The sequence below is a fragment of the Nilaparvata lugens genome, unplaced genomic scaffold (assembly GCF_014356525.2).
Source record: "Nilaparvata lugens isolate BPH unplaced genomic scaffold, ASM1435652v1 scaffold5472, whole genome shotgun sequence".
NCBI classification, from domain to species: Eukaryota; Metazoa; Arthropoda; class Insecta; order Hemiptera; family Delphacidae; genus Nilaparvata; species Nilaparvata lugens.
This window is the reverse complement of record NW_024091301.1, coordinates 3117-16099: the sequence shown is the minus strand read 5'-3', so window position 1 is coordinate 16099 and position 12983 is coordinate 3117. Positions and strand designations below refer to the sequence as shown.

Genomic DNA, 12983 nt, shown 5'->3' with positions numbered 1-12983 from the left:
GAAAAACACTGAAAAACACTGGAAAAACATTGAAAATCATTGAAAAACATTGAAATACATCGAAAAACATTGAAAAACACTGAAAAAACATTGAAAAAACATTGAAAAACATTGAAAATCATTGAAAAACATTGAAAAACATTGTTTTTTCCATGTTTTTCGAAAAACATTGAAAATCATTGAAAAACATTGAAAAACATTGTTTTTTCTATGTTTTTCGATGTTTTTCAATGTTTTTTCAGTGTTTTTCGATGTTTTCCAATATTTTCCATGTTTTTCAATGTTTTTTCAGTGTTTTTCAATATTTTTCAATGTTTTTTCAGTGTTTTTCAATGATTTCCAATGTTTTTTCAGTGTTTTTCAATGTTTTTCAGTGTTTTTCAGTGTTTTTCAATGTTTTTCAAGGTTCTTCATTGTTTTTCAATGTTTTTTCAATGTTTTTCAATGTTTTTTCAGTGTTTTTCACTGTTTTTTTTCAGTGTTTTTCAATGTTTTTCAATGTTTTTTTTTTCAATGTTTTTCAATGTTTTTTCAGTGTTTTTCAATGATTTTCAATGTTTTTCGATCTTTTTCAATGTTTTTCCAGTGATTTTCAATGTTTTTCAATGTTTTTTCAATGTTTTTCAATGTTTTTTCAGTGTTTTTCAATGTTTTTCAGTGTTTTTTGATGTTTTTCAATGATTTTCAATGTTTTTCGATGTTGAAATGAAAAACATCGGAAAACACTGAAAAACATTGAAAAACACTGAAAAAACATTGAAATACATTGAAAAACACTGAAAGAACATTGGAAGGCATTGAAAAATACTAGAAAAACATTGAAAATCATTGAAAAACACTGAGAAAACATTGAAAAACATTGAAAACCTTGAAAAACATTGAAAAACACTGAAAAACATTGAAAACAATGAAAAACGTCTAAAAACATTGAAAAAGATCGAAAAACATTGAAAATCATTGAAAAACTCTGAAAAAAAATTGAAAAACATTGAAAAACACTGAAAAAAAATTGAAAAACATTAAAAAAAACATGAAAGACAATGAAAAACCTTGAAAAACACTGAAAAACATTGAAAATCATTGAAAAACACTGAGAAAACATTGAAAAACATTGAAAACCTTGAAAAACATTGAAAAACACTGAAAAACATTAAAAAACAATGAAAAACGTCTAAAAACATTGAAAAAGATCGAAAAACATTGAAAATCATTGAAAAACACTGAAAAAAAATTGAAAAACATTGAAATGGTAAGACATCATAGATATAAGTTTAGTTTTAAGACTGAATGAATATTAGCAAAGTGTAGCCTCTAGCCTTTGCTAGTTGGCGGGGGATTAGAAGTAAAGCCTCTAGCCTTTGCTAGTTGGCGGGGGAATAGAAAGTATAGCCTCTAGCCTTTGCTAGTTGGCGGGGGATTAGAAAGTATAGCCTCTAGCCTTTGCTAGTTGGCGGGGAAACTGAAAGTAAAGCCTCTAGTCTTCGCTAGTTGGCGGGGGATTAGAAGTATAGCCTCTAGCCTTTGCTAGTTGGCGGGGAAACTGAAAGTAAAGCCTCTAGCCTTTGCTAGTTGGCGGGGGATTAAGAATTGAGAATCGAGTTGAGAATTAGAATTAAGACATCATAGATATAAGTTTAGTTTTAAGACTGAATGAATATTAGCAAAGTGTAGCCTCTAGCCTTTGCTAGTTGGCGGGGGATTAGAAGTAAAGCCTCTAGCCTTTGCTAGTTGGCGGGGGAATAGAAAGTATAGCCTCTAGCCTTTGCTAGTTGGCGGGGGATTAGAAAGTATAGCCTCTAGCCTTTGCTAGTTGGCGGGGAAACTGAAAGTAAAGCCTCTAGTCTTTGCTAGTTGGCGGGGGATTAGAAAGTATAGCCTCTATCCTTTGCTAGTTGGCGGGGAAACTGAAAGTAAAGCCTCTAGCCTTTGCTAGTTGGCGGGGGATTAAGAATTGAGAATCGAGTTGAGAATTAGAATTAAGACATCATAGATATAAGTTTAGTTTTAAGACTGAATGAATATTAGCAAAGTGTAGCCTCTAGCCTTTGCTAGTTGGCGGGGGATTAGAAGTAAAGCCTCTAGCCTTTGCTAGTTGGCGGGGGAATAGAAAGTATAGCCTCTAGCCTTTGCTAGTTGGCGGGGGATTAGAAAGTATAGCCTCTAGCCTTGCTAGTTGGCGGGGAAACTGAAAGTAAAGCCTCTAGTCTTCGCTAGTTGGCGGGGGATTAGAAAGTATAGCCTCTATCCTTTGCTAGTTGGCGGGGAAACTGAAAGTAAAGCCTCTAGCCTTTGCTAGTTGGCGGGGGATTAAGAATTGAGAATCGAGTTGAGAATTAGAATTAAGACATCATAGATCTAAGTTTAGTTTTAAGACTGAATGAATATTAGCAAAGTGTAGCCTCTAGCCTTTGCTAGTTGGCGGGGGATTAGAAGTAAAGCCTCTAGCCTTTGCTAGTTGGCGGGGAATAGAAAGTATAGCCTCTAGCCTTTGCTAGTTGGCGGGGGATTAGAAAGTATAGCCTCTAGCCTTTGCTAGTTGGCGGGGAAACTGAAAGTAAAGCCTCTAGTCTTTGCTAGTTGGCGGGGGATTAGAAAGTATAGCCTTTATCCTTTGCTAGTTGGCGGGGAACTGAAAGTAAAGCCTCTAGCCTTTGCTAGTTGGCGGGGGATTAAGAATTGAGAATCGAGTTGAGAATTAGAATTAAGACATCATAGATCTAAGTTTAGTTTTAAGACTGAATGAATATTAGCAAAGTGTAGCCTCTAGCCTTTGCTAGTTGGCGGGGGATTAGAAGTAAAGCCTCTAGCCTTTGCTAGTTGGCGGGGAAACTGAAAGTAAAGCCTCTAGCCTTTGCTAGTTGGCGGGGGATTAGAAAGTACAGCCTCTAGCCTTTGCTAGTTGGCGGGGGATGAGAAAGTAAAGCCTCTAGCCTTTGCTAGTTGGCGGGGGATTAGAAAATACAGCCTCTAGCCTTTGCTAGTTGGCGGGGGATGAGAAAGTGAAGCCTCTAGCCTTTGCTAGTTGGCGGGGGATGAGAAAGTAAAGCCTTTAGCCTTTGCTAGTTGGCGGGGAAACTGAAAGTAAAGCCTCTAGCCTTTGCTAGTTGGCGGGGGATTAGAAAGTACAGCCTCTAGCCTTTGCTAGTTGGCGGGGAACTTGAGATCAATGCTATCTTTGATAGCTTGGGGTTGAACTGATTTCTAACCTAACTTAGGAGTTAACTTGCATTCAATTCATTTTATAAGTAATACTATATCGATAAAGGAAATACACAAGTTACATCAAAGAGGGTAGATGACCCTTGGAGATGCTGGAAAGTGGAGATATTCTTGAGAAATTCAAGGATCTCTTCCACTCTCCTCTACTAAGTATTATTGAGAGTAATATACTCTCATAGATACTGTAGGGTATAATCATTCATTCCTGGTGTTTCTGGTAGTGCCATAGTTTAGTTTAGTGTTAAGTCAAGACTCTTTTAAATAATTGGAGATATTCTTGAGATTTTCAAAGGGTTCTCTAATAAGTGTCTATGAGAAAAAGGAACTCTCATAGATGCTGTAGGGCACATCACTCCTGGTAGATCGGATACCTAGTTTAGATTAGTTTTAAGTAAAGTCCCTTGAAAAAATTGGAGATCTTGAGAAATTCAAGAATTCTCTGATAAGTGTCTTTGAAGAATAGGAACTCTCATAGATGCTGTAGGCACATCGAATATAACACAACATGAACCACCAGGACTCTGGTAGTTCAGGTAGTGCTATACCTAGTTTAGATTAGTTTAGTTTTAAGTAAAGACCCTTGAAAAAATTGGAGACTTGAGAAATTCAAGAATTCTCTGATAAGTGTCTTTGAGGAGAAGGAACTCTCATAGATGCTGTAGGGCACATCGAATATAACACTTCATGAACTACCAGACTCTGGTAGTTCAGGTAGTGCTTTACCTAGTTTAGATTAGTTTAGTTTTAAGTAAAGACCCTTGAAAAAATTGGAGATCTTGAGAAATTCAAGAATTCTCTGATAAGTGTCTTTGAGGAAAAGGAACTCTCATAGATGCTGTAGGGCACATCGAATATAACACTAAATGAACTATCAGGACTCTGGTAGTTCAGGTGGTGCTATATCTAGTTTAGATTTAAGTAAAGACCCTTGAAAAAAATTAGAGATACTCTTTAGAAATCCAAGAATTCTCCAATAAGTATCTTTGAGAGAAAAAACTCTCATAGATGTTGTAGGACAAACAATCGGTCTGTTTCTTGATATGTTTCAGGTACATCGCGGCTTCTCTTCTCCAGTGTACACATGTTCAAAACTATTTAGTGTACATAAAATGTTTACTAATATTAAAATTATTCTATTCTACAATTTATATTATACAATTCATTTGTTTTCAAGTACCATATGTTTCAGGTTCATCGCAGCATCTCTTCTCAAATATACATCAGATCTCAGTTATTCTTTAATTTTCACTCAGTGATCATTTTACATTTTGAATTTGTGTTTTTCATCTACATTGTATTTGTTTCTTCTGTTTCTGTTACAAGTCGTTTGTTTCAGATCCATCTCAGCCCATCTTCTCAAAAGCTGACATATTTTTATCCATGTTAACTGTGTGCATGCTTTGAATGATTTTTGTTGCTTCTGGAACAAGTTGAGAATTTTATCAACATTCGTTTTTGGACTGTTTCTTACGTACGTTCCCGGTTCATTGCTTGCTTAGAAAGATCTATGTTGCATCTTGAACAGGTTGTGTGTGGTTACTTGATGCATTTTTACTATATGTCTTGAACATTATGTTAGAAATGTGTTGGAATTATGTTATTTATTGCATTCTAGCATAGATAAGCAATAGCATAAGTAGATATCACATTGTATAGGGCGTTTATGTCGCAACTTCTACTGTTATCCCAAGCCAATAGTTCACGTAGTTCTTTCCCGTGAAGCTGTGTGACGCTGATAGTCTCTCAAGTTGTGCCGTTCATACAATCTCACCCCAAAAAAACAGTAAAAATTGACTTTTACTGTTATCTCAAGCCGATTATTATCGATTACTGTCGGTTTTTACTGTTTTGTTGGGGTGAGAGTGTATGAACGGCACAGTGTGAGAGACTACCAGCATCACACAGCTTCACGGGAAAGAACTACGTGGACTATCGGCTTGAGATAACAGTAAAAGTTGCGACATCAATGCCCTATACCATGGGATATCTACTCATCCTATTGTTTATCAGTAATTATTCTAGTCACTTGAATGTTATGGCAGGCATTTTTTTGGGATAATAATAGTCATATACTGTACCATTACCATTGCATCATATTGATCATCATCTACTTAAAATTTTACTATAAGATGAATTTTTTTCAATGTTGTGTTTCACAGTTGAACTACAAAATTCCAGATCATGAAGTTGCAGAAATCGTTGTTTTGTAAAAATAATTGTACAGATACGGTTTTATATGTTATCACTGTGGAAGAATGGTTGGCTATGAGAAGAGATGTGGTATAATCTCAGCAACCAGGGGGGCAAAGAAAACGAGGCCGACCACGCAACAGATGATTGGACGACGGGGAGGCAGGCCTTCAATCCTTGGGCGTCAGAAGGTGGAGACAGCGAGCACAGGACACAGATTCATGGAGAAGGCTTGTGGAGGAGGCCAAGGCTCTTAGAGTCAATGAGAAGTAGCTATAAGTTTTTGGTATGATTTTTGTTCTTTCAATCTAATTTATAGACTATTCTATTCGTCTATTGTTTATCTATTGTTACTTATTGTTAATTTATTTTTCATCTATTGTTCATCTGTTTGTCAAAAATGTTTATTCATCTTATAGGTAAGTACATAATTGTTAGAGCCAATGTAATGGGCTTCAAATCACGTTACTTAGTAGCTCAAAATAAAGTCGTTACCTTTAAGAAGCTTCTCGTACAAGGATGGCGGGTTCGCAGTGGACTGTAACAGCGGTTTTCTCGTTCGGTAGGCGGTAACACGTTATTGTAATAAGAAATCACTTGCACTGGCTGGGGGGAAAACATGGGCCCATGTCGCAGCGAAGAGGTCGTACATTTATAAGTTCTTTCAAAAGAGGAAAAATTGGTAGCGTTAGTGCACGTATTAGAACAAGCCATCTTGTCAAAACGGGAACGGGCGAAGTAGAAGAGAGTAGAACAAGCCGAGAGAGAGAGCAGTGCCATCTACAATGGGCTAGGCGATATCATTGCGGCTGATGGCAGTGGCATGTTAGATGGCCATGGGTGAGCGCGGTTGATTCAAAACACACAGCCAACTTACCGACAGATATAAGAGGGAAACTGCCGAAGTTATATTGGCGGTAACATACCCCCCCCTCAAAAACAAACAGTTTTTCATAGCGGTGGAAACAATCTCCAGCGGGTCGGTGACAATACACAGTGAGAGCGTTGCACAAATGACCAGAAAGGTGGCGCAGACAGGAACAGTGGTGTAGCTAGGAGCAGCGGTGTAGACAGAAACAGCAGTGTAGACAGGAACGGCGGTGTAGACAGTAACGGCGGTGTAGACAGTAACAATCCTCACGGATGTGAGCGAGGCGGTCTTCATGCGGTGTGTGCGGTAACTTGTAGAAGATTTCAAATGATGCGGTGAACTTTGCGTATGTCTCGAACAATGTTCCCAGATGCGCATTTGATAGTGACTACACGTACTAGTCCATCTTTACAGGGTGTAGCGCAATAATCCTGCCTAACGGCCAGCTGAGAGGAGAGGTGTTGACAGATTTGATTATGACCAAATCGTTAAGTTGCAAGTTTCTTTCAGCGGTTTTCCATTTTGTGCGATTGATCAAGGTGCATAGGTACTCCTTGGACCAGCGATTCCAGAAATATTGGGTCATTTGGTTTGTAAGTCTCCAGCAGCGTGCGACCAATAGTTCCTTCATCTCTATGGGTTGCGGTGGTGCGGTAAGAGGTCTACCAATTAGGAAGTGCCCGGAGTGAGCACGGAGGCAGCTTCAGCAGGTTCAGAGGACAATTCTGTAAGCGGTCGACTATTTAGAATACTTTCAATTCTAACGAAAATGGTGTCATACTCTTCGTATGTAAGAGCTGTGTCCCCAATACAGCGGTGTAGCAGTGTTTTGGCGGATTTGACGGCGGCTTCCCATATGCCTCCTTGATGCGGAGCATAAGGGGAATGAACTTCCAGTTTATGCCGTAATTAGACAGAAAGCACTTCACTTCAGAGGGCATCGTCTTCAAGAGGTTTTCTAACTCATACATTTTTCTTGCGGTGGATGTGAAAGTCTTAGCGTTGTCTGAAAACAGAGTGTGCGACGCACCTCTGCGGGCAATAAATCGGTGTAGAGCGGCGATGAAGTTGTTGACAGACATCGAGGACAGGAACTCTAGATGAGTAGCTTTGGTGGTCAAACATACAAATATGCACAGATAACCTTTTGTTGTTTGTGTGCGTTTCAATAAAGATGTTTTGCATGAGAAAGGACCAGCAAAGTCCAAGCCAGTTAAATTGAATGGTCTATTGGCGGTGACTCGTTCAGCAGGTAGCGGGGCCATACGTTGCTGTAGGTTGGTGCGGCAAAAGCGGTTACAAATGACACATTGATGTATTATGCGGCAAACTTGATTGCGGGCAGAGATTATCCAATACTGTGGCAACAGCTGCTTGTGTGGTGCGATATTCATAACGGGCTGGTTTGATGCGGTTGACAAATTTCAGTATGTAGACAAAAATACGACATAGCTTTCCAAATTTGGATACACGTTCTATAGCGGTATACAAACGATTCTCAATTGGTTCTTCAACAGTAGCGAGAATGTACAGCGGGTTAGTTTTCATCTCAGGTACAATGTTGGAAACAAGATGATTGGACACGGGAAAGTCAGTGGCGAGACAACAAACGCATTGGTAGTGTGCCACCAATCATGGCAGGAGACGATTTCAGCGGGAGTCAAGCCTCTCGAAGCAATATCTGCACAGTTGTTAGCAGAAGTAACGTGATGCCATGACTCAAGTTTTGTTAACTGAGTAATTTGCTGTACTCTGTTGGCAACAAAAATCTGCAATTTGTATGTGGGTGTGTTGATCCAATCCAAGGCAGTCTTGGAATCGGTGTAGAGTCGAATTTCTTGTTAAGCGTTTGTGCTTCAGAAAAATTGTTACTTCCTCCCAGCAGGTCATCAACATAAGTTTGACTTGTTAAAACTTTACTTGCCAGAGGGAATGCTTCTCCTTCATCCTTGACAAGTTGTTGCAATGTGCGTTGCGCTAAATAAGCACTGGAAGTAAGCCCATAGGTTACGGTTTTAAGTTCAAATTCTTTTGCAGGTTCATGATAATTAGGTTTCCAAAAAACATGTTGGTGACGGCAGTCTTCAGGCCTTAACAAAATCTGGCGATACATCTGCTTGCAATCAGAAAGGACAATGTACTTGTAAGTGCGGAATTTGGTCAATACTTGAATAATATTGGACTGCAGTTTTGGCCCTGGTAACAAATTCTCATTTAGTGAATGCCCATTGGTATCCTTGCTGGAAGCATTAAACACCACCCTGATTTTCTGAGTGGGGTCCTTATTTTTAAAAACTGCATGGTGTGGAATCACATAGTCAGAAGCGGATTTGGCAAGTTCCAAATGGCCAAGCTCATGATATTCTGTCATGAAGTTGTCGTATTTCTTCTTTAGTTCCGAAGAATTTTCCAAGCGTTTTAATAATCCAAGGTGACTTCGATAAGCTTGCTTGCGGTTTGAAACAAGAACAGGCGCGCTAGGCTTGAAGGGGAGTGCGACTACATATCTGCCTTCATCATTGCGGTAGGTAGTGGACTCATAGAGCTGTTCACAGAGTTCATCTTCAGGTGATAAGAGTTTCGCATTTATTTGGACATCTTCAGTCTCCCAAAACTTGTTCATGACCTCAGCAAGCGGTTCTTCGCGGGCAAACATGGTGCAGATAAGTTGCATCTGATGAAGCGGAGCAGGCGAGTCCTCAATATTTAGCTTTCCACTCAGAACATAGCCAAATATAGTGGCGAAGGCAGCGGGATTTCCTGGTATAATAGCATTGGCGGAAGAAACAAATACATTAGGATAAATGTCAGCTCCAATCAAGAGGTCTATCCTATTGGGTTGGTCAAAACCAGGGTCAGCGAGATCCAAATGTGAAAGTGAGGTTTTGAGCTCACTGCTGATTGGAAAAGCGGGTAGGTCACCAGCTATTTGCTCTAAGACAAGGGCTTCAGTTTGGAGAAAGGTGTTAAACTGCGGTCGAGATAGCAGTGTCAAATGAGTGGTACCTTTTACAGCGGTCGCTTGTTCAGAGATACCATTAATCTGAATGCGTGCGGGCATGATGGTGATACCAAGTTGCTGGGCAGCTCGGGTAGTGATAATCGATCTCATGGAGCCACAATCCAATACAGCACGTAGTAATTGTGATCGGTTGTATTGATCAACAACGGCAACGATAGCGGTGCCCAGTAAAGCAGAAGCGTGTACAGCTTTCACTTGTGCACAGCCACTGAAGGTGTCCGGCATGCCGGTGGATGAACTGCGGGTTGGGGTTGAGATATTGGTCACAGGCGCTGTGCCAAAAGGTGACGAAGAAGACCGTGAGGGACTGGCCGTGTTTTGCGGGATTCTCGAATCGGTACAACATGAATTACTTACATATTGTGATGAGTGTATGTCATCGGTAAACCGCTGTGTTGACATTGGTTCAAATCCTGGTGGCGGGGAGCGACAGCTAGCACCTCCAGAGGTGGAAGCTGGTTGGTAACTAGATATGGTAGGCCTATTATGAGAGCCAGAAGGGTAGCGATCTGGTCGGCGTTCAGCAATTAAAAAGGATTGTGAACTCTCATTATTTTTGCATAGCAGGGTATGGTGATGGATTGATTTACATGCACGACAAGAGGACAGTGAATTGCATTTGGCTTTGAGGTGGGACCCGAGGCATCCGAAGCATCTGCGGTTTTGCTTGACAATATCCATTCGTTTGTTGATAGGTTCCTTCCTAAAGCGCTCACATTTGTACAATGGATGAGGAATGTTGCATAGTACACACAGATTGCTGCCACTTTTGTTTTCAGTAAATTGCGGTTTTACTACTTGTGAATGATCTTCAGTCTTCACTTTTGCGGTTGGTATAGCGGTGTAACTAGCACTAGATAACTGTTCGCTCACCTCATTGATGGCGGTTACCTCCAGCGATTTTTCTTGGTTGGAAATGAATTTCATCAGGTGGTCAAAAGCAGGTAAGTCGTCAGGGCCCAAAGAATTCTCAAATTTGGCTCTTACAGCGTTAGGCAATTCTGAAGGCAAATCATTGTTATTAAGAAATCAGCATGGTTCAATTTCAAATTAAATAGTGATTGCTTAGCTGAGCCTAATTCAATGGCAAAATGTCTAAGTACTTCAACAAGACTGCCCTTCGGCTGAAAGTTTGTGATTTTGCTGTATAAGGCATAAGCTCGATAGCGTTTGTTGTCATATCGGTTATGCAAACTTTCGAAGGCAAGCTTGTATGCATTTTCAGTGTCAGCAAAGTTTTGAACTAAGCACAAGGCGTCTCCACGTAAATAGGATACAAGTAGATAGTATTTTTCATCATTTGAAAAGTCTTTGCAATTATGTACAGCCGCTTCAAATACGTTTTTAAAGGAAGCCCATTGCTCCATGTCTCCAGAGAATACTGGGATGGACAATTGCGGCTTGATAAAATTTGACGCTTTAGATTCAGTAGGAGTGCAGGTATTTACTTCTTCTTTTAATTTAATTTGATCAAAAGTGTCTTGAAATTCCTTTTGAACGTTATCGAATTCCGTCAAAGTAGCTAAAGGCATTTCATCACATTGTAGGTTGTTAAAATCATCAGCTAATTTTTCAAATTTTTTGTTTAAGTCCAAAAAATAATCACATAATTTCATCGGTATTTCAAATTCATATTTGTTGGCTAAAGCGCAAAGCGACAGCTGAGTGCGTTTTAGCTTGTTGAGCAAGAGTACCTCGGCCATTTCAGCGAAATAACATTCAAAAACAGTTCAAAAAATAATTTTGTAAACAAAATTTTGAGGCTAGGTCGATGTTTCAGTAAAATCGATAGTCGATAGTCGATATCTCGATGATTGATGACGGTTAATGATCGATATTTCGATAGTCGATGCTTGCACGCTACTGATTCGATTCATCTAACCTCAACCTTGAGAAATTCGAAGAATGCGAAAATAATTGAAGATTCATCCATAGGTCGATCGTAATAATTTCATGCGGCTCGGTTGGACCAGAATCGTGTTAGAGCCAATGTAATGGGCTTCAAATCACGTTACTTAGTAGCTCAAAATAAAGTCGTTACCTTTAAGAAGCTTCTCGTACAAGGATGGCGGGTTCGCAGTGGACTGTAACAGCGGTTTTCTCGTTCGGGTAGGCGGTAACACGTTATTGTAATAAGAAATCACTTGCACTGGCTGGGGGGAAAACATGGGCCCATGTCGCAGCGAAGAGGTCGTACATTTATAAGTTCTTTCAAAAAGAGGAAAAATTGGTAGCGTTAGTGCACGTATTAGAACAAGCCATCTTGTCAAAACGGGAACGGGCGAAGTAGAAGAGAGTAGAACAAGCCGAGAGAGAGAGCAGTGCCATCTACAATGGGCTAGGCGATATCATTGCGGCTGATGGCAGTGGCATGTTAGATGGCCATGGGTGAGCGCGGTTGATTCAAAACACACAGCCAACTTACCGACAGATATAAGAGGGAAACTGCCGAAGTTATATTGGCGGTAACAATAATATATTCAATGTGCATTGCGAGTACAAATCATATATACCATATCATCTTAAATTACATCATGCTGATCATTTTCATTATCATTCACTAATAAACTATGTTCTCACTCAATAAATCATTTTTAAATAATTTCTTCATACTAGATCGTTGCATTATTGTGTTTTTCAGTTAAACTTATGAAGTTTTTTGTTTCAGATTATAAAATATCAGCTTCATTCTCATTCACTAATAATTTTTTTTCATTCAATAATTATTTATTTTTTCAATCATTCCTTTATTCTGGATCGTTGCATCATTCTGCTTTTCAGTTGAACTTATGAAGTTTTTTGTTTCAGATTATAAAATGTCTTCATCAGCTTCATTCTCATTCACTAATATTTTTTTTTCATTCAATAATTATTTCTTTTCTTCAATCATTTCTTTATTCTGGATCGTTGCATCATTCTGTTTTTCAGTTGAACTTATGAAGTTTTTTGTTTCAGATTATAAAATGTCTTCATCAGCTTCATTCTCATTCACTAATATTTTTTTTTCATTCAATAATTATTTCTTTTCTTCAATCATTTCTTTATTCTGGATCGTTGCATCATTCTGTTTTTCAGTTGAACTTATGAAGTTTTTTGTTTCAGATTATAAAATGTCATCTTCATTCTCATAGACGAACATTGGAATACCTTCTATAGAGTGAAGCCTTCCACTGTTCTTATAGTGAAGCCTATGTTCTTACGTCCGGAATTTTATTAGTGAAGTTCAGTACCGAAGTTGATTAGTGCAATTACAACAATGATAATTCAGTGGTTAGTGAAGTGAATATGTATAACTGTTTGCACTTCAAGACGAAGGTTTGGCTACCCTACTTCATGACTCAAAGGTTGGTGGAGAAGTCTCTTTTCCTATCAAGTGTGAATTCTTATTTCAAAATTAACTTTGATTCTTTCAAATCTCTATCTCAATCACTTTATTCTGATAGGATTCAATCGTATAGTGAGGTCTACGTTATAATGGCAGTATCTGATCAACATTGGCGTTGCTATCCTTGTCTATCATCCAACAAAGCAGATGGAGCTATCCTTTTCTAGCTCCGCAACGTTCTCAGATCGTTCTTTAACAATGCAGTAATATAATTAATTGAAAACATACTTAATCTCAATCCTGAAAATATTTTAAATTGAAAAAAAACTGAAAATATTTAATTAAACTTGAATTTG

General features: G+C 38.9%; 2 protein-coding genes across 2 annotated transcripts; both read right to left on the bottom strand.

The window, feature by feature from the left end:
- Window positions 1–7023: 7023 nt before the first annotated feature.
- Window positions 7024–7674, bottom strand: LOC120355998. The gene has a single exon (XM_039444773.1). The coding sequence runs from the start codon at window positions 7672–7674 to the stop codon at window positions 7024–7026; it is 651 nt and encodes a 216-aa protein (XP_039300707.1).
- A 335-nt stretch (window positions 7675–8009) lies between these two features.
- LOC111054774 lies at window positions 8010–9527 on the bottom strand. Its single transcript, XM_022341873.2, has one exon. It carries the CDS (start codon window positions 9525–9527, stop codon window positions 8010–8012), a length of 1518 nt encoding a protein of 505 aa, XP_022197565.2.
- Window positions 9528–12983: the final 3456 nt, after the last annotated feature.